This window comes from Talpa occidentalis, unplaced genomic scaffold (assembly GCF_014898055.3).
Source record: "Talpa occidentalis isolate TD23 unplaced genomic scaffold, MPIMG_talOcc4v2.1 talOcc4.6, whole genome shotgun sequence".
In the NCBI taxonomy this organism is placed as follows: domain Eukaryota; kingdom Metazoa; phylum Chordata; class Mammalia; order Eulipotyphla; family Talpidae; genus Talpa; species Talpa occidentalis.
This window is the reverse complement of record NW_023604972.1, coordinates 89,411,045-89,432,643: the sequence shown is the minus strand read 5'-3', so window position 1 is coordinate 89,432,643 and position 21,599 is coordinate 89,411,045. Positions and strand designations below refer to the sequence as shown.

General features: G+C 39.6%; 1 protein-coding gene across 1 annotated transcript in view; it reads left to right on the top strand.

Moving 5' to 3' along the window:
• The window catches only part of LOC119260417 (rho guanine nucleotide exchange factor 28-like), a 200,889-nt gene that overhangs the window by 148,379 nt on the left and 30,911 nt on the right, over positions 1 to 21,599 (top strand). The window contains exon 10 of the mRNA XM_037529350.2: positions 16,805 to 16,926. Within this exon, the coding sequence (XP_037385247.1) occupies positions 16,805 to 16,926 (122 nt within the window). The remainder of the gene's footprint in view (positions 1 to 16,804; positions 16,927 to 21,599) is intronic.

The following is a 21,599-nucleotide window of genomic DNA, read 5'->3' as shown; positions in this document are numbered from 1 at the left end:
TGAGACTTGCTTTCCTGGGCAGCCCAGGACAGGCTGTACTGGGAATCTAGTGGTTAAAGATTGGAGTGGGCTAGAATCCTCGACTGTTCTGCTTCAGGGACTCCAGGAATGCTTGGATTTTTGTTTTGTTGGTTTCAGTTGGAGATTGAACCAAGAAGTAATGTGTATTAATCAAAGAATTAAAAAAAATAGGGATTGAACCCTGTTTGTCATCATTATCATTCAATCTTTAAAATGCATTCTTTAGTATAAATCATCAGGACCCAGGAAATGTTGAATTGTCTTTCTTTGTGCCTTTCACCCATATATGTAAAGTCTCTCATGCTTTCCTACTCCAGTTCTTATCTTATGCCTCACAAATGTGAAAGAATGCTTTTTTCCTTTCTTTTTGCTGGTGTAGAACCAACCTAGAGCTGCTGAACAAGGCAATGCCTATTAGAAAGTGGAACAACCTCGGAGAGCTTAGATAGCACTTGATTTTCTGGAGTCATAGTCAGAATAACTGATATTTATGTCCTACACTATTGATCCCAACCACTCCTCACTAAGCCTTGGGAGCTACTTTCCTACGTGTCACAATTTTATAGGTGAGGAAACTGAGACTCAAAGAGTTTTAAGGTCATACTCCAGGCCACTCCAGGAGATATAGGGAGCAGTAGCATGAGAAGGAGAATAAATGTGTGAGTGGCATGTCGACTTTGTTTTTTTCATGTGTGTTCTCTCTAAAGGGCCTGCGTCGATGTGGTTGTGATCTTCATTTATTACTTGGGGGCTCTCAGGCACAGAGGGGAGAAATGAGTTGTCCAGGACCAGAGTTGATACTTGGCTGAACTGAACGTAAAACTGGAGTATTGACATGTTAGAGGTTCTCTTCTTGCTGGTGTACTTCACACCACTTAGTAGAGGTGCATATGTGTTAAAAGGTGCCATGGTGTCTCACCACCATGGCTTCTCCCCCTCTTGTGGATCTTTGACGAGGTGTAGAGGTAGTAGTGGAAGCTCTGGAGGAGGCAAATATTATGGCCTTTTTCATGTCCTGATGCACCATATACACATCCATGGCCCTGACTCACCTTGTTGCTTTGGATGGGCACAGAAAACTGGAGATCTGGCTGGTTGACTGAGGAAAGGGAGAGACAGAACAAATTGAGAAAAGGGTGGGTAGAAGTGCTTCCAGTGTGTTCTGAAAAGTCCACAAGTTTGCCCCAGAGAAAGATAAAGAGAGACTGAGCATGCTGGCAATGGAGCTAAATCACGAGACCCCACTTGGGGCTTTTTTCTTGATCTTAGTGTTTGGAAGGCAGGTACTTAGTCTGAAAAATAATCCCTGGCATAGTGTTAAAAGTAAGGTGACATTTCAGAGGATTTAGGGATGATTTTAAAAAGTGAATCACTTTTATCTAGTGGGTTTACCTGTCCTCTTCCCCTGCCTCCCCTCCTGTCCTTCCTGTCAGGAGGTTTCATTGGGTACACACATGTGCTTCCCTGTGCTCCACATGTGTTCAGTCCAGAAATGCCCCAAGGGACGCCTGAACACCGCAGCAGGATAAGTCACTACAGAACTCCTTATTAAGGAAGAGAAATATTTTCCTAAAGGTGACATAACCTGCTAAGACTTTGTTAGCTCACAATGAAGATAGTGTTTAGCTTCATGCAGAACAGTTCCAATTTCAGACCCTGCCTGGAGGCCTGCCTTTGTCAGCAAAGAAAAGGAGGCCCATCACAAGCCTGTTACCAAACAACATAGCTGCATACCCCATGAATCCTCTGTCAAATATTCAAAATGGATTTTTTTTTCTTTATTTCAGGCAAGCTCAAATTCTTGGGCAAGGTATGTAAATGCATTAATCCCTGGAAGTAGAAGGGAGGCACTATTCCAATTTGTTACCCCATGTTCAGGACCCACCCCCACCATTCCAATTTTGGGGAAGTACTGTTTGATTTATTAGCATACATTAATTAAGGCAGAAAGTACAAGTTTCACTGGAGAGTTAAGGATATCTTTACTGTCTAAGTTCAAGGTGAAGCGACCAGACCAAGTTGAGAGTGTCAGGGCAGGGATGTCATTTCAACAGCCTGAGGTGAACTGTGGGGGGAGGGGTGCTGTAACAGGCAGGTGGTCCCTTGAGACTTACATCGAGAATATCAAAGTGATGGAAAATAGCCCAGGTCTGTGCACTGCTGCTTCATGAGGATACAGAAACAGGGTGGTACCAAATGTTGCATTGGATGGTTAGTTTCTCTGCCTCATGTCCTTCCTCCCTTCACTGCACAGCAGTCATGTAATTCAAAGGAAGGCCTTTCCCTGCCCTGGCCACGATGCGGCTACATTCTCACGCGCTCTCGCCTTCCTGGGTGCAGCGGGTGTGTGGTCCACATTCACTGGGCTACTCACAGCTCCCCTCCAGCCTGGCCACAGCTGCTGGCTCTGAGAAGGCACCTGACCCAGGCTTGGCCATCAGAGCGCTTCTTTGGGATTCCAAGCTGGAGTTTGGAAGGAGGTATCTGTCATCTCGGGGACAGAGCTGAAAGGGTCTGTGTAGAAGCCAGTAACTGGAAGAAACAAGTAACTAACAAAGATTGTGTCAAATGCCTGAAGAGAGGCAGCCAAGAGACAGGGCCCATCTAGATCCAGTCCATGTTCTCTTCACTGGGACCTCTTGCTGCCCAGGTGCTTCCCTCTCCAGCCTTGGACATTAAATTCTTCTCCTTCTGTGAGCTGCTCTCTCATGCTTCCAGTAAACCTTTCCTTCCCTCTTTTAGTTTTGTTTTAGCAAGTATTTCTCTCAATTCCAACTAAAAATCTGCAACCCTGTCCTTCAAAATCCAGCTTGAGGGTCCTTTTCCCGAGATGTCCCTGAATTTCCTTAGAGTCCGTTACTCTGTCCATGTGCCCTTCTTCCTTGTATTTATTTTGATAATAGTCCTCACATTACCGTTTTGTAGCTATTTTTTAATATGGCTCACCCTTCAACACTGAGTCCCTTGAAGATGGAGACTGGCTGGTCTGTTTTCACATCTCCAGTACTCACATCACAGAAAGCAGGCAGGAAATACTGAATTTTATCATGGCCACACAACACTTGGATAGTTTTTACTTTGTCTTTATTTGCTTATTTTGTCTACAATATTTCTGGTCTTCCTCTGAAGTTCCATTCTCTAGCCAGTGGGGAGAGGAGTTCTATATTTTAGTCTCATATAGGAAAGTTGATCTGATGCAATAATGAAAGTAGTCAATTTTGGTAACTCCTGTCTCTAAATAAAATATATCTGGTCTCTCAGATTTCTTCCTCCTTCTCTTCTTGTCTAGCTTATGTTGAATGGGATTTCTGGGTGAGGAAACAGTGGGGGGCAGCCAGAGGAGGAGAAGGCCCTCTGAGTCCTGGTAGGTCCTGCTGTGGATCTGCAGGTCCGGGCTGTTCTTGGAGGGCACAGCCGCCTTATTACTGGGTTTTTGGACACCTGTGACAAAGGTACTGCAACTGGACCCTCATTCTGGGTTTAGTTAGGACCTAAAAAATTCTTCACTGATTTAACCTCACCTTGACTGTCATGCTACTGAAACCCTGGAATTTCTGCCCCTGGCTGCTGACTCTGATGCTTCTCTAAAAAACACCTGTTGTGAGGTCTCTTCCTTCACACCTCAGTCCCCAGGTATTCAATCCAGCCATTCATGGTCCTCTCAGAGGACTGAGGAATATTAGGGACCCATTCACAACACTTAGGTAACTGGAAGCAGCCCAGGGAAGCTGGACCTGCACCTGCTGCCTGACTTGCTCTCTCGTCTGCTAGTCTGCTTGGAGGTGGTTGTCCTGGTGATGGCATGGGGCAGACTTCAGGGTGGTCTCCTCCAGAGCTTTGAGTGGAAGTGGGAAAAGCCCACCCCCCATTCAGAGTAGCCCCTAGCCTATCTCACCCGGTTCCCCACAGGCGGGGAAACCACTTGTCGCATCTCTTTGAGCTCCATTGTCCCTGGTTATGAATTGAAATGAAACTCATATCCACCTCTCATTCATGCCAGTCTACTTAGAAGTATTCAGGAGGCCTTCCTGGTGGCGCAGGGGTTAAGTCTCAGCACTATCAAGCTATCGCCAGCTACTGCAGCATGAGTTCAATCCCTGGCCAGGGAGGTAACCCACATGGCGCAGCAGACCTCTCCTGCCTCTCCCACTGCTCGCCTCAGCAGTGTATTTCAGTAGATCTGCCTGTTCTGTTGCCCACTCTGTCTCTGGTGAATCCTCTCACCCCCCACCCACCCCACCCCACACTTCTGGCCTATACCCAGGTTCTTGTATGCATAAATAAATAAATCTTTAAAAAAATAAAAATAAAATATATAAAGTATATTAGTGAAAGATCTCACTAATCTTTGAGGAATCAAATGATTTAAATATGATGGAATCTCATCTACTCCATATTCCCACATAGTACAGAGTCACCTGTAGGTATTTTTATATTTTGTGGCATTATAAAAATGAAAACACAGTATTATAAAAATATATACAGCACAGGGCCTCCCTAGTGGCACAGGGGTTAAGTCTCAGCGCTATCAAGCTATCACTAGCCACCGCAGCATGAGTTCGATCCCTGACCAGGGAGCCATCCACATGTGCAGCAGACCTCTCCTGTCTCACCCGCTGTTCCCCTCAGCAGTGTATTTCAGTAGATCTGCCTGTTCTTCTCCCCACTCTGTCTCTGGCGAATCCTTTCACCCCCACACCTCTGGTCTGTACCCCAGTTCTTGTATGTATAAATAAATAAAATAAATCTTAAAAAAAGTATTTAGAGAGCAGGATTCAGGAGTCATATAGAAAAACCCAGAGAAATTGGGGATGTGATGGGGAGGAAAATGGAGCTCTTCGTGATTTTTGAAGTGACAAAATTTTTATGTGCCAGTGTCTTTCCAGGCCATGGAAGATGTGAGCTCTGCATAGGGGATCCTGTAATGGTGACACATAGGAGCATCTTCCTCATCAGTTTATTAGTATTTTTGGTCTATAGTCACCTAAAATTATCAAGTCCTGCTACTTTATTTAAGGTCTTTCAACTCTAACCTAGTGTTGGTATAATGTGTTAGGATTCCCTCCCCTCAAAGTTTCCTTTCTGCAGACTGATTTGTTTTAGGCCTTGGAGAGCTGCATCAAGAAGGAAAGGAACTGCTGATTATACCCAGTCACATTAAAGTCCTCACACCACACATGACTGGTCATCCTCTTGATAGCTGGGGGGAAGTAAGGGCAGAAAAGTTACTGACATGTTTGAGAGGCCTTCTTACTCAAGTATAAACATATGTGTTTTCAAAGGCTTCTATGTGCTGCTGTAATTAGGAATGGGAACTTGGAAAGATTAGGGAGAAAACTTGGGAAAGATTTGGGACATTATTTGTTTCCCCTTCCCTTCTCTTACACCTCTCCCTACCTCCCTCTATGTCTCCAGTGTTTTACCAGGGAAAAGGCTAGTTTGCTTCTTCAATAATTTTGATAGTTAGGTCTTTCAAAACCACAGAATAGGACTACTTTTAGCAAATGATTTTAGAGTACTGACTTGTTATTTAGAGGGATTTAAACTGTTGTTCTAAGGGAGAGGGCTGAGGACTGGAGACACAGTCTTACCCCGACCTCTCTGGAATCTGTTTACTTCCGCCCTCAGCATTACTGTTATTGACAGGACTGGATCAAAGGCCTGATCTCATACCAGGGCTCACTTTTCTTTTTTACAGGATTCCGGGAGGACAAGGTAAGTTCTGAGAATGAATTGGACATTGGAGTGGTGTTAAAAGATTCTCTAGCTTGTCATCTGTGTTCTTGCAGACACATCCTGGTGTGCACTAAAGCTTTAGCAATGTTAGCTTCCTTATGACCCACAGGAAATGCCTGGGCTAAGGATAATTTTGGCATTTCGATGGATCTTCTCTTCAACCTCAAGTCCAGCTCAGAAGAGCAAGGCCCAGAGATTTTTCAGGCCAAGACTAACTTCAGAAAAACCCTCAGAGAACCTTAGAGGAAGGATAGGCAAGGAGATAAATGATAGTTTATTCCTGAAACTGTTCGCTCTCTCTTGTGAGGCTATTTTTTCCTTTTTCTTCTATAGTACACCAGACCATTAGTAGAAAGGACTATCTGTAAGTTCCAGAATTTGGCGCAGTAACCTTTGAATTTTGCTATTTGGAGGATGCTATTTGCAGTGAGAGAGGGAGTTTCTGAGCATGAGTGTTTGCCTCAGATTCTATCACTTAACCTGGGCAGATCAAGCGTTCTTCTGGCGCCTCAGCTTTCTTGCTATGAATGAACATGCTCATTCCTCACGTGGTTATAGAAAGTAGGGTTGGCAGAAGGGAAAAAAACCAACACTGTATACACTTGATCAAACATTTCCAGCTAATAAATTTATGCAAAATGTTATCTGATGAAGTTGATGTACTGAAAACCTATATTGCATGAGATTCCACAGCTGCACCTTTATAAAGGCAAATTTTTAAAACTTGACTTGTTTTTTCCCCATTTATTTTGGTTTTATTTTGGTGTAAAAATGGCTATTAGAAATCTAAAAGTTACAGGTAGAAAAGAATTGAAAAAAAAAATGGTATTTCACCACTTGAAGATAGCAATTAACATTTTTATCTTTCCAGTCTTTTCTCTTAATTTTTTTTTTGCATTTTGTATGGTTAAGTGAAGTGAAAATATAATGTTTTATGAATATTTTCTGAGCAAGACTCAGACTGTCATATTCCAACCTCAAATGTCCAGAGACTGATAACACAGACCCAGGAAGTGAACAAACACTCCTAGCATATGTCATGTTGCACATGAATGAAACTTCTTAATGGGAGAATTCCTGGCATTGCTCAAATACCAATTTCTTTGGTTCAAAACAGAATGCTCAGTAGCCCCAATTACTAATTAAAGTACTCTGAACTGCCTAACAGTGTCTACTTACAGCTGCCATTTACTGTTCTACTATCTTGGGGAGTTACTTAAATAGTACCCCAGTTTCCAAATCTGTAAAATGGAGATAATAAATAATACCACTTCAAATGGTGGTTTGGGGGACCTCAGATGAGTTAATATACGTAAAGTCCACAGTGCCTGGTTCGTAGTAAGCGCTGTCTCCTTCTGGCTATAATAGCAGAACTGCTCGTATGCTAATATGCTAAGTCTTGCAGTATCTAATGTTTTCCTTCTTCTCTTCTTTTTTGATGATCTCCTTCCTTTATCTTGCACATCTGCCTGATAATCCCTTTATCCTTTTAGTAGAAGAGCAACCTACTTGATCAAAATAAAAAGATTAAAGACTATTTCTTGGGTCCCTGCTACCAGCAGGCGTGTGGAGATGTGTGCTCAGGAAGCACCCACCATCTCAAGGGTGTGGGAAGCTCTATTTTTAGCTCAAACCCCACCAGGAAGTTACTTGTCTTAGCAGGAGGGGCAAAATACAATCCTGCCCAGAGTGTGGTAGAAAACACAGGACAAAACACAGAGATAACAGGCAGGAAGCGCTCAGAGGAGGACAGCCCCATGGCCTTTCAGAGAAGTGTCGGGACATCTCCTGGGAAATAGTTGTAATGGCTCACCTTTGAGAATTTTTTTTTTAAGTATTCTATACATTTATTGTAAACTAAGGGCACTATGCTGTGCAGTGGTTTTTTCCTTCTTTTTTTTTTTTCCTTTTTAAATTTTATACATTTTTACATCATTTTTCATTTTTGCACAATGTATGCATTTTCATCTTATAGTCCCCATACAATTTCCACCCCCCTTATTTTGACCCCAATCCCTCCTACCCCTTAACCCCATAGTGTGTCTCTGGTTTATAGGTGCGTGTTGATTTTGATTTTTACTTTATTATAATTAGTCTTTTTCCTGGTCCCTTATTTAGGTTTTCTAAATTCCTGCTATGAGTGAGACCATCTGGTATTTTTCTTTTTCTTTCTGGCTTATTTTGCTGAGCATGATCCCTTCTAGCTCCGTCCATGTTGCTGCAAATGGCATGAGTTTATCTTTTTTGATTGCTGAGTAATATTCCATTGTGTATATGTACCAGATCTTCTTGATCCAGTTATCTATTTTTGGGCATTTGGGTTGTTTCCATAGCTTAGCTATTGTAAATAGTGCTGCTATAAACATAGGGGTGCAGGTGCCCTTTTCGAATTACTGTTTCTGTGTCCTTTGGGTAAATACCTAGGAGTGGAATTGCTGGATCATATGGAAGCTCCATCTTTAGCAGGTTGAGGAATCTCCACACAGCTCTCCATAGTGGTTGGACCAGTTTGCACTCCCACCAGCAATGCAGGAGAGTTCCTTTTTCTCCACAACCTCGCCAACATTTGTTGTTGCTAGTTTTTTTAATATGTGCCGTTCTCACTGGTGTAAGATGGTATCTCATTGTAGTTTGATTTGCATTTCCCTGATGACAAGTGATGTTGAACATTTTTTCATATGCCTGTTGGTCATTTGCGTTTCCTCTTTGAAGAAGTTCCTTTTTAGCTCTTCTGCCCATTTTTTGCCTGGATTATTTACTTTGTTTTTGTTGAGACTCTTCAACTCTTTGTAGATTTTTATGATCAGTCCTTTATCATTAATGTTGTGTGCAAATATTTTCTCCCAGTTGGTGGGGTGTCTCTTTGTTTTGGCTACTGTCTCTTTTGCTGTACAGAAGCTCTTTAATTTGATGTAGTCCCAGCTGTTTATCTTTGCCTTGCTATCACTTGTGCAGTGTTTTTAATTGTCAAAGATGAAGGCCTTGCATGGGTTAGCACAATTTCTGCCTATTGATAGACACTCAGAAAATGTTGAAAAAGAGAAAGAATGAATGGGTAAATGAACCAATAAGAGGAAAAAAAGTGGTGTTCCCCAAAACCTGGAGTAAAGCAGAACCAGCTGGGCAATATACCAGAAAACATCCAGAATCTGAGTCTTAATTTGCATTCTCAATTGTACCTGGTATGAAGTTTCTGTTCTTAAAGAGAAATTATTCACTTCTTCAGATAATATTTATTGAGTATCTACTATGTACTTGATATGATTTTAGGCACTGAAGATACAGTGAGCAAAACATTCAAAGTTGCTGTTCTCAAGGAACTTATATCCTAGTAGAAGAAAACACAGTATACAATAAATGTATAATATAGGTGATGATATGTGGTATAAGGGAAAATAAAGCAGGCATTAGAGGGTTCCTATTAATATGTGTGTGTACAAACTGATGGTCAGAGAGACTTGATAAAATAGCATTTGAATGGAGACATGAAGAAAGTGAGGGGGCAAGACATCTGCATATCTAGGGAAACAACAATCCTAATAGAGAGAATGGCAAGTGCAAATAACCTGAGGCATAGAACAGCAAGGCCATTGTGGCTGGAGTAGAGTATAGGTTGGGTGAGGGTGGGAGAGGGGCAGGTTATAAAGTGTGATATTGTGATTTACAATAAGAAATCTGTATTTGATCTTCTCTGGTACAGAGCTTCTTAAATCCTTGGAATTTCTTAATTGATGAGATAAAGGTGTTTTGTTATGTTAATGAGGCACCCTTTGGTCCTAAGGGTTAGGGTTGGTTAAAGGAGAACCAACCAAGTGATTACAGGGTTGAAACTTTCAGTCCCCTGACCTCTCTGGAGGGGAAGAGGAGCTGGGGTTTGAGTTGGTTCAGTCATCAGTGGCAATGAGTAAATTGATCTTGCCTATATGGTGAAACCTCCATATAAACACAAAGGATAGGTGTTAGAGAGCTGCCAACAGCTCTGATATTGGATGAACACAGGGAGATTTGGGAAGAATACACTGAGAGAGCATGGAAGCCCTGTGCCTTTTTGCCATATGCCTCCCCTTATTGCATCTCTTTGCTCAGACTCTTCCCAGTTACATGCTTTTGTAATAAACCACTGACCTTAGAAGTAAAATGCTTTTCTGAAGTCTGTGAGCTGCTCTAGTAATTAACTGAACCCTAGGAGGAGGTTGAAAGGGGTCATGGGAACCTTTGATTTATAGCCACTTGGTCAGAAGTACAGGTAACCAGTGGGGCTGCAATTGTCTAAAGTTCAAGGAGGGGCCATGTGAAGCTCCTCTCTGTAGTCGGTTGGTCAGAAGCACATGTGATAACCTGGGCTTGCCATTGGTGTCTGAGATTGGCTGGAGTCTTGTAGAATTAAACCCTTAAATTGTGAGAATTAATGCTATCTCTTTGCAAGTGCTGTCAGATTGTGTTGAATTGTGGGACATCCAACTGGAGTCTGAACATTACTTGGCTATGTGAGAAAGACACCCCACCCCATGCTCGCCAGTACATATATCCATGTTGGAATTGGGCCCAAGGACAATTTTATTTTATTTATTTATTTTTTTAAATAATAAATTTTATTTTTATATTCCCCATACAATTGCAACCCCCCCCATTCTGACCACAATCCCTCTCCTCCCGCCCCCCACCCCCAAAAAGTGTCTCTGGTTCATAGTTTTTTGTTGATTTTGATTTTCACTTTCTTATAGTTATTCATTTTCCTGGTCCCTTATTTAAGTTTTCTAGACAATTTTAGTAAAGAACTGTAGGTTGTGGCAAAGTTTGGCTTTTACTCAGAATGAGAATGGGAAGCCATTAAATTTTGCAGAGGCATCACATAATTTGACATTCTTTGTGAAAGAATTCTTTGCTATGTCTACCTTGCAGAATAGGCTATGTCATGCAGAGAAGTAGAAGCAGAGAGACCAGATAGAAGACAATAATCTTGCTGTGTCTAGGTAGGAGATGATGCTGGTTGACCCTAGGGTAGCAGAAGAGGTGATGAGAAAAGGTCAGATGTTGGCTCTATCTCCATATGAAAGAAAGTGAACAGTTAAGGTGACTCCAAAGAAGACAGTTTCCATTCACTGGGAAAAGCACATGTAGGAAGGAAAGTCAAGAGTGCTGCTTCACACCTGTTGTGCTTGATGTGGCTGGATGCTGGGTGACATCAAGGAGACAGTTGATTCAGGGGAGAGGTCTGAGTTGGAGATAAACATCCTGGAATCATAATTATATAATGGTATGTGATGACATGTAATATTGATCCAGGGAATGAGTGGAATAGAGGGAGAATTGAGGATTGACCCCAGAGCACTGAACCTGCCCAAATCCAGAAGACACAGACTGGGAAGGAAGGCTAGATGAGAGAGAGTGGTGTCCTGGACGCAAAGGGGAAAAAGGGATTGATCAGCTGTATTACGTGCTGCTGTAGTCACATAAGGTGAGACCTGAGAACTCACTGCTAAATTCTGTAGTAGCAGGGTCATTGGTGACCATGATGGGCACTGGTTCGGTGGGTACCGGGACTTGAAATTTAAAATAAGTCTCACCCATTTTGTGGTGATTAGTCATTCTTAATAAATCCTTCAGCTGTTTTCATAAACCCTTCCAGGTTTAAAACAAAAATGAATGAATGAAAGAAATATCTGGACTAAGAGGTCCTTTCCTGACCTTTGCAGGCATGAGCTTGGCACCCAGAGTGGGCCAAACCAGGTCAGCAGCAGGTTTGCAAAAGGCTGTCTTGGCCGGGTGTGTTTATGTCTGGGTGTGGGTTTCTTATATAACCAGTCAAGTAGGCCACAGTTTCCTTTAGCCACAAGGTCCTTAGCTGCTTGAGAGAAGAGTTGGATTTCATTAGAAATCAGGTGGCAAAAGCCCTGGGCTGGTCTGTGTCCAGGTCTATTTCCTACTGGTTTTGGAATATTTGTAAATGTCAGAGAAAAGGGAGGCATCGGCAGCTGTCTCCACCTCTTCTCCCCACTTGTTCCAATTCCTCTGCTTTCTATGGTGAAACACATTTACTTTCAATTGATTCTCCTGTTCATCTACTAGGGCATTTAGTATAGCAAGGAAGTACCTGTGTGAATTTCTGCTTAAGGGAGTCCTTATCGAGTTCCACAGATTACATTACAAAGCTGTGAGAATAATGGGCAAGGGGAGAGCTGGGGCTCCCCTTGGAGTAACTGTTTATCCTCTAGGCACTGTGCAGTGAGAACCTGGCTCAAGTCCACTTCGTCATGTTAGAACATCATAGTTTCTAAAACCTTCCCTTTGTTCGTGAGAAATGCTGTCTCTGATTGTCTGACTTTATTCTTTGTTCGTCCTGCAGTTATAATACCTCCTATTTTATGAATCTCATCTTTAAGCTGGTGGAAGTAAATCTTATTGGCAGTTTGACCTCATTTTACAGTTACCATGTTCAGATTGGACTTTTCAAAATTTCTTCACCAGGTCTATGTCTGAAATAAAAGGATTGTACAACATTTAAAAAGTTCTTCGTGTAGCAAATGGAATGTCTTGTGCATTCTAGTTGCCTTGGGTTGGTTTCAAACATGTGAAATTATAATCAAGGCTGAAATCATTTTTTAAACAACCAAAATTTTTAAAAAGTATCAAAATTGTGCAACTGCTTTCCTTCTACAATAATAGCATGTATATAGTACTTATTTTAATAATGTTCTTATGTATAGATTATGCTCAAGTTACTTAAAATACTGTCTTTTAATCCTCACATCAACTCTGTGAGCTAGACTATTATCCCTATTTTACAGATCAGGAAATGGAGACACAGAAAGGTTAAGTAATTTCCCCAGGGTCACACAGCTAATAGATGGTGAATGGGGTCTTGAACCCAGACAACCAAGATTCCATGCTCTTAACTACTACAATACATAGCTTGCTATTCACTAACTTTAAATTTGTGGCCATTTGAATAGGAGTTGAGTTTTGGTTACATTTATATTATCTCTGAAATATGGATTTACCAATTGTTAAAAAATTAATACTAGCAACGAAACTATAAGTTTGACTTTTTGCTAAGACTATTAAGGACCAACATTAATTTAAGACAAAAGCGGATTTTCTTACTGCAAATTATTTCTATGTGTTCATCAAAAAAGGATCTAAAGAACATTTTTGGCAATAATTTTTCACTTAATTCGCTAGAAAAGTGCTTACAGATGGAAGTAATAAAAATCATATATCTTGAAAATCTTGAGTAGGTCAGTTTTTTAAAAAAGGAAACCATTGTAGCTATTTCTTTGACTGAATTGAAACACGCTAGAACAATTAACCACTTTAGCATATGTAGCTGATGTTTATTTGAAAGCACTTTTGAAGTCTTTTTCTTACCAAAGTAAATCTTTTTCTGCTGGTTTGAATTCCATTATTTGCAGTGCTGAAGCAGAGGTCTTGCATGTCATCTTCTGGTTTGTCAGAGTGTGTTCATCTCTAGATCCTATTATTTTTTGGCTTCTTTGGCCAGTAGAAGCTGTAGATGCTCCTGAGAGCTACACTGAGAAGAATTTTGGGGCCAATTTTATAAATAGTTCAGTGAGTGATCCAACAAATCTATATGGCAGGTTATGGGTGAACAATCTTAGACACATGATTTTTCCCTCTCACTTTTGTGTTGTGTTTTTGTACAGTCAAGTCCCCACAGCCCCCTAATAAGACTCTTAACTCTTTATCTAAATGACAGGATGATGACATGGTCCGGACAAGTTTTCCAAAAGTATAAGATAAAATCTTCCAGGCATCATTGATCTTGAGATGGTATTTCAACCGGACACTATTTAACATTGAATCACATGGTAGGGCAGCATTTCCTTTTCAATTTTCTTTTGATCTTTCTGCTGAAGAAAATCACTTTGACGACCTGCACCTTGACACCTCTTGACTTCTTAAGCATCTTCCTTTATGACAGAGGGAGAAGGTGGTAGGGACTCTTAGCTTTAATGGGCAACAGTGGTTAGTCAGGATGTCATTCCATTGTTTTGTTTTCATTGTTTTACTTTAGTACTTCTAAACCCTTCTGCTGTGGACAAGGAATGTAGGCTTTCCATTTAAAGCATGGTCAGTTAATTCTTTGAAAATTTTATTTAAGGAAAAAAGGTGAATCTAAAGACAAGTACTGGGGAATATAATATAATAATACAGGTGGTGAGTAGATAGGGAACAACTGTGAACTTGGTAGTTGAATAGAAAATACTGGTCTGATATGTGCTCTGGTTAATGGAGAGCTATAATCTCTTCTTGAACCTCTTGGGACCAGAGTTGTTTTAAAATTTAGACTTTTCAGGTCTTTTTGGCATAGCGTTTACTTTAAATATGTCCCCTATAGGAGACACTTGGGCAATGCCATCACGAAGCACTGGAATATTTCTGGAGCAAACATACGAACATTCACATCAAGGGGAGTAAATAGAGACTATATGACAGCCTTATGTGGGTCAGCTTCGATTTCACAATCAAAATGTTTTTGAACCAAATTTATGAAAAAAAGTTTTAATTTTTAGAGATTTCTGGATTTCAGAATTGCAGGTAGATTATGGACCTATTTTTGTAAATAAATTACATCATTTCTAAACCACTGATCAAATTAACCATGCAGAAAACAAATTAAACCCCAAAGTAACCAAAGAAACTCCTTCATCTTTTAGTTTACTTTACTGCTTGGGTATGATCTCCTTACAGATTCTGAGCTACCATGTAGCATTAGGTAGATTTGTCTGTGGAAGAAAAATTGAATCCAAGTGACTTTTATTTTTTTCAAAGATTTATTTATTTATACAAGCACTGGGGTACAGGTCAGAGGCGTAGGGTGAGAGAATTCACCAGAGAAAGAACTGGGAGCAGAGGAGGCAGAAGGACCGAAAACACTGCTGAGGAGAGCTGTGGGCGAGACAGGAGAGGTCTGCCACACCACGTGGGTATCTCTCTGGCAGGCTGGGAATCGAACCTGCACTGCAGAGGCTGGGACAGCTTCACAGTGCTGCGCTCAATCTGCTGCACCACCAGGGAGGCCCAAGTCCAAGTAACTTTTACCTGTGTGTGTAAAAACAGAAGTAGTTCCTGGTCTTGCTCATCCTTGAAGTATAGGGTCAGAGGTCTGCACACAGAACTCACTTTCTTGCTTTATGAGAACATGGTTGTTGGGTGACTGATAGATGCATTCACTAGCAGCAGTCAGTTTGGGGTAATATTGCCTTTGGTTCTGTTTTTAAAATGAAATCTATCAATTACTTAGAATTGCTTCATTTGACTATTTCATTAGTTCTTAGTCTAGTTATCAGTGAAGCCTTAATCTGGCAATGATGGAGGGATTAAAAAGGGGTGCAAACAGCCTCCCGAGTGTGATGATAGAAATGTCAAGTGTTTTACAGTCTGTGAATTCATGATATTGTAGAGAAGTTAAGCGGGATTAATTACACTTTAGAGAGCTCTATTATTTATGATTGTTTTTCAAACATATGTAAAATGACATGTGAGCACAAACACAATGAAAGTGTTTTGTCAGGATTTTGATTTATAACCTTTGGAATGAACCTTTATTTAGTGTAATTAGGGTGATAATGAATAGTAATTGATCATAAAGGTTATACTTGTGAAGTATTTGTGGGCTTTGTATGTTACATTGCTAGCTATTTAACTTCTTAAGTAAAGAAGACTATGACTATAAGAAGATAATGTTTTCCATTTGTATTGTATATTTCCTTGAGAACTCTAATAAAATCTCATTGTAATATTCTGGGGAAGAGGGAGATTTAGTGGCAGAATCCTAAGCCATATTTGGCTCATGTAGTTCACATATCCTTGTAACTTATAAAACATATATAAAGGAACAGAGTTGTTTTTTATTTCTGGTACACTGGTCCAACAGTTAATAATCTTTTTTTTCTTTTCCTGATTCACTTCCATGCCTTTTACACTATGTCATAGATAAGGCAGGTGATAGATTAGAGGCAATAGTCTCTCTTTTGTACCCACTGAAGACAACTTACTGGAATGTCAGTAAGGATGACATTTGCTATGGATATAACTTAGCTATTGTCATTTATAGATGTTAATTATTACTAGTTTAGCTTTTCATGATTAGTGTTAATAATCTTGAACCTCACATTGATCATGGTTAAAAATCACTACTAATAAAAACAAAATATCATAATAGCAACAGTTAATATTCATTGAACTCTTACTAAGTGCTAGGCATGTGTTAATCACTTTGCATAAGTGAACTTATTTAATCCGCAAACCATACTATGACTAAAACACAATAAGAATCCACCTTTCATGGATGAGAAAACTCTGTAAAGTTTATCTAGAGATTCATTAATTCAGCCAAAGTTACAGGAAATGATGCATTCTGACTTGACTTTATTTTATTGCCTTCAACTTTATGTTCCCTACAAACACAGTAACATTACAAATCTCTGGGACTCAACTTTGAGCAACCTCATCTATTTGGAACAAAGCTGAGCTTGTAGAAGCAAGCAAAAAGCTTCCTATAATTAAAATAGAACAAAACTTTTTCTGTATGACTGTTCACATTCAGAAGGCAGTATAGAACCAGAACTTCTAGACTTTGTATCATCTGGATCTTTTCATTAAAGGATCATGGAGTTTCATTAAAGTTTCATTAAAGGCTCCAGGGGAGCCTGAGAATCACAGTGCAAATAACTGTTAATGCTTCTGAGGTATTGATGAAGTGAAATGAATTTTAGATTAATATTAGGATTGAAGTCTATAAACTTAATTGATTTTTACAAAAATCTCTCATGATTGGAGAAACAGTGCTTGAAATGGGCATATGTGTATCTATATTTTTATGAAGGCTTTAGATAACTGAGAAGGTTTGGATATAGAAAATACTTGGCATGTACACCTTAATGTGTGAAGACAGCAAAATGCCATCTTTAAGAAAATGCGATCTTCATTTTTTTTTCCCCTTGTGGTTGGATTAAGGAGGTGAAATTCAACTGTAAAATAAATTCCTTGTACTTATATTTTCATTGTTTCACTTTTCTACTAGATCGCTCCTTTGATGTCCTCAAAAAATCCAAGCATCAACCCACATTCCTTGCTACTGGCCAGCTTTCTGATGTGCTGAATGGTGGTGATGAAGTTTATGCTAACTGTATGGTTATAGATCAGGTAAGGCGTGACTGATGTGACAGGATGGATCGGTCTTTGTTCTAAAATCTGAGCATATGAGAAATACATTCAGCATTGTTGTGGCTCTCTGAAAATTTCAGCCTATTAGCTGCTCAGGTAATGGTGTAGCATATTATCATCTCAGCATTTAACTTGGTCCTTCTCTCAGAACATGGCGCAACTTACCCCACTGTGAAATACTGCATGTAGGAGGTCTTGAGTCATTGCCAAATGAAATGGGTCTAAAGTAGGAAATGATTATTCATGGATCAGTTTCTTCTTCACAGCTTTTTAAGGAACAGTGTATATATAATCTGATTAAACAATATTTGTATTCAAAGTCAACAGATGATTATAAGCCAGAGTTTGGTGCCAGCTCCATGTGATGCTGTCACATAAATTACTTGTTTAATCCTTCCAACACACCTGTTAACAGGTACTGAGGTTGGAGAGCTTTAACATTGAAAAAGAATGGTGTCATGTTACGAAGAAGCTGGGAGCTTTAAAAATTCCCCACACATTCTCTAATAGGCTTCAGTAAGTTAAATCTCACAAAGGCAGATGATACCAATGTGCATGGACGTATGGATTTGCTCTGTTTTTCTCTAGCTCAGTGATCTCAAATTTTAGTATTCATAAATAGATCTGAAGACTCTGTACTCCTTAATTTATGGGAGACTTAAGGGATTTTGAAAGGTAATTTTGACAACACACAATTTCTGTCTTATCTACTGACTTTGAAACCAGATCCCCATATATGGTGCACCTTGTGTGTGCCCTTTGAACAATAGGTATTCTACTTATTGTTAGTATAAATTTATCACACCCTCTTACTTGTAGATGTTTTCTGTAGTATACTTTTTTTCCTATCAAGTAAACCTCAATTTCAGTTTAGTCCAATATCTTGGCTTTTTTGCTTTTGTGTTTTGAAACATTGTTATACCAAATGCCTATATATGAGGCAGGTTGGATGATATTCAAAATGACAGGGAATCCATAAATAAGAGTGAGCATCAGCTATATTCTCAGCAGTTTAAATGAAATACTTCTGTCTTTTTTGTTACTGTTCTGAGCCTCAGTGAATACTACAATATTTCCATTTACTCCAGTAGCTAAATGGTACATGGCTTAATACTATGTGGGAGAAAATTATGTTTTTATATGTTCTAAGATGTATTACAAATGTAAAACTTCCCAAACCAAAGATGAAGTTAGGATATAATTACCGTTTGGGAATATTTCAGGTAAGGGAAGTGCCGCTTTAGCAATGTGAATCATATTTGAGATACAACTCAAACTAATTGGTAAAACTAAAATGTAGCAAAAAAATCCTGACTTTGTGGATTGAAACATAAATAAAACTAAAAATCTGGATACATATCACAAAGTTTAGTACATCTACACATTGTCGTTACCATATAGCTTTTCTTGCTATTCATGTATATGTCCCTTGGAATATCAAGGGCAGCATGAGGCCCCAGGTTCTGTATATTTAAATAATTTCTAGCAGTATCTGGAAAGAATCTTACCTGATTTCCACAAAGACCCTCAAGAAACCTAAATAAAGGCTGGTTTGTTTGCAGTGCTGTTTCCCATTGATTTTTAAAGCTGTCAATCTACCAGATGAAGTAATTCATGATAAAAACTACTTTGAAAATTTGAAAAAATATTCTGTCATGTTAGCTACTTTGGAAAAAATATTTTATTTTCACATGTCAATAATAGTAATACATAATACATAATTTAGTAGAGAGTTTAATTTAGCATAATTTAGCAGAAACACATAGTAAAGAGTTTAAATACAAATCTCTATGTGACCCACATCAAAATTTCTCAAATGTTGTTGTTTCACCAAAATTGCTCATATGTTGTACTTTATTACTCTGAGTAAATTTAAAATATGGTATTCCTTTATCCCTCATCTTTCATGGTATATATTTCCTAAAAACATGGCCATTCTCGGGCCTCCCCGGTGGCGCAGCAGTTGCGCGCTGGGTTGCGAAGCTGCCTGCAGCCTCTGCAGTGCCTGTTCAATCCCCGGCTGCTCCCCGGCCACTGGAGGAGGGTCCCACATGGCGCGCAGACCTCTCCTGCCGCCTGCTGCTCCCCTCAGCAGTGTACTTCGGTCCTTCTGCCTGCTCTGCTCCCCGCTCTGGCTCTGGTGAATTCTCTCACCCTCCCACGCTTCTGACTGTACCCAGTGCTTGTATAAATAAATAAAAATAAATCTTTAAAAAAAATAAAAATAAAAACATGGACATTCTCTCATATAGAAGCTCATGTAAGTAACAAAATATGGAAGTCTTTTTTTTTTTTTTTAAAGATTTATTTATTTATTTATACAAGCACTGGGTTCAGTCAGAATCGCGGGAGGGTGAGAGAATTCACCAGAGCCAGAGCGGGGAACAGAACAGGCAGATGGACCAAAATACACTGCTGAGGGGAGCAGTGGGCGCGGCAGGAGAGGTCTATCATGCCATGTGGGACCCTCGCCAGAGGTGGGGGATCGAACTGGCGCTGCAGAGGCTGGGGGCTGTTTCACAGCTCAGCGCTCAACTGCTGCACCACCAGGGGAAGCCCTGGAAGTCATTTTCAACACAGTAATATTAGCTGTCTATAGACATCATTCAGTTTTAACCAATTGTCCAAGTAATGTTCTTTTTAGCAAAAAGAAAACGTGTTGTGTTTAATTGTCTATCTCTCTAGTCTCCTATAATATGGGATAGTCCTCTAGTCTTTGTTATGACATTGATAATTTTGAAAAATACATATGATGTTTTTGTTTTTGCTGGAATGTCCTTCATTTTGATTTGTCTGACATTTCCTCATTAGTTTCTTGGTCTGTGGTTGGCAGGAATATTAAAGGAGTGATCTTGTGCTCTTCTGAGTGTATTAATTTGTCCCCTTACTGGTCACATATCTTGTTCTACTAAGTTTCTTCTCAGTAAAATTACTGTTTTTCTTTTTAGTGGGGAAAGAATTTGTGTTTCTGTAGCTATCCTATGCACTTACTTAGTTCTCTCACACTAATGTGAGCATTCACTGATTATTTTTGCTTTAGTAAATTATTTTTGTGATAGTTGACTTTGGAACCTAAAAGTTCCTTTGCTTCTTTTCCCCTCACTACCCGATGTGTCACTGTCTTTCTTTTTGCTGTCTTTTACTTAAGATGTGATGAATTTTGATGATTCCACCTCAAATCAGCAGTACCTATTAGCGCCTTTCCTTGGAAGCACTTGGGTCATCCAGGACTCTGACATATGCAGGATGCACTTTCTTTTGCAGGTGTTGGTTTTTGATCAGCCTTAGGACTTCTGCTAACTCCCTCTTCCCTTGGCCATAGACAATGTCCAGACTGTCCTTACTAAGCAAAAGCTTTTAGGAGAATATGACAAGTTGCTGAGATTTGACTTAGTTTGTTATTTACAGGCAATTGGAAGTTTGGGCATTTCCTGTCTTCTGGTATTACTAGGTACATATAGTTTGTTTGTTCTTATGTTGTTTGATACTAGTTTGGGGAGACTCACATTTACATGACCATCAGTACCCAGATTCTTATAAACTACTTTTTAAAATAAAGATGCCTACTCTTTAGTTTTTCTCTCAAGGAGTTCCATCATTTTTTTTAGTCAGTGGTTCATAAAATGTTAAAGAATAACTTCATATTGATAAGACACATAAAAAGTTGATCCTTTTCCTTTTTGTGAATTAGGGGATAGTAGCCAGGTGAATGAAAACATACCATGAAAGAATTCTTTGTTTCCATAAACCAAAACAAAGCAAAAATAAGAACAAATAAAAGAAATATGCAGAAAGTTTTAAAATTGAGAAAACTTTATTCTTTTTTTATTTTTATTTAAATTTTATTTTTATATTCCCCATACAATTACAACCGCCTTATTTTGACCCCAAGCCCTCCTTTCCCCACTCCACCCCCCATAGAGTGTCTCTGGTTCATAGTTGTTTGTTGATTTTGATATTTTCTTTCTTATAGTTATTCTTTTTCCTGGTCCCTTATTTAAGTTTTCTAGATTCCTGCTATTCCTGGCTTATTTCGCTGAGCATGATCCCTTCCAGCTCCATCCATGTTGCTGCAAATGGCATGTGTTTATCTTTTTTGAATGCTGAGTAATAGTCCATGGTGTATATGTACCACATCTTCTTGATCCAGTCATCTATTTTTGGGCATTTGGGTTGTTTCCAAAGCTTAGCTATTGTAAATAGTGCTGCTATAAACATAGGGATGCAGGTGCTCTTTGGAATTGATGTTTCTGTGTCCTTTGGGTAAATACCTAGGAGTGGAATTCCTGGATCATATGGAAGCTCTATGTTTAGTAGGTCAAGAAATCTCTACACAGCTCTCCATAGTGGTTGGACCAGTTTGCACTCCCACCAGCAGTGCAGGAGAGTTCTTTTTTCTCCACAACCTCGCCAACATTCGTTGTTGCTAGTTTTTTTTAATATGTGCCATTCTCACTGGTGTAAGATGGTATCTCATTGTAGTTTTGATTTGCATTTCCCTGATGACAAGTGATGTTGAACATTTTTTCATATGCCTATTGACCATTTGCATTTCCTCTTCAGAGAAGTTTCTTTTTAGCTCTTCTGCCCATTTTTTGACAGGATTATTTTCTTTGTTGTTGTTGAGTCTCATCAGCTCTTTGCAGATTTTT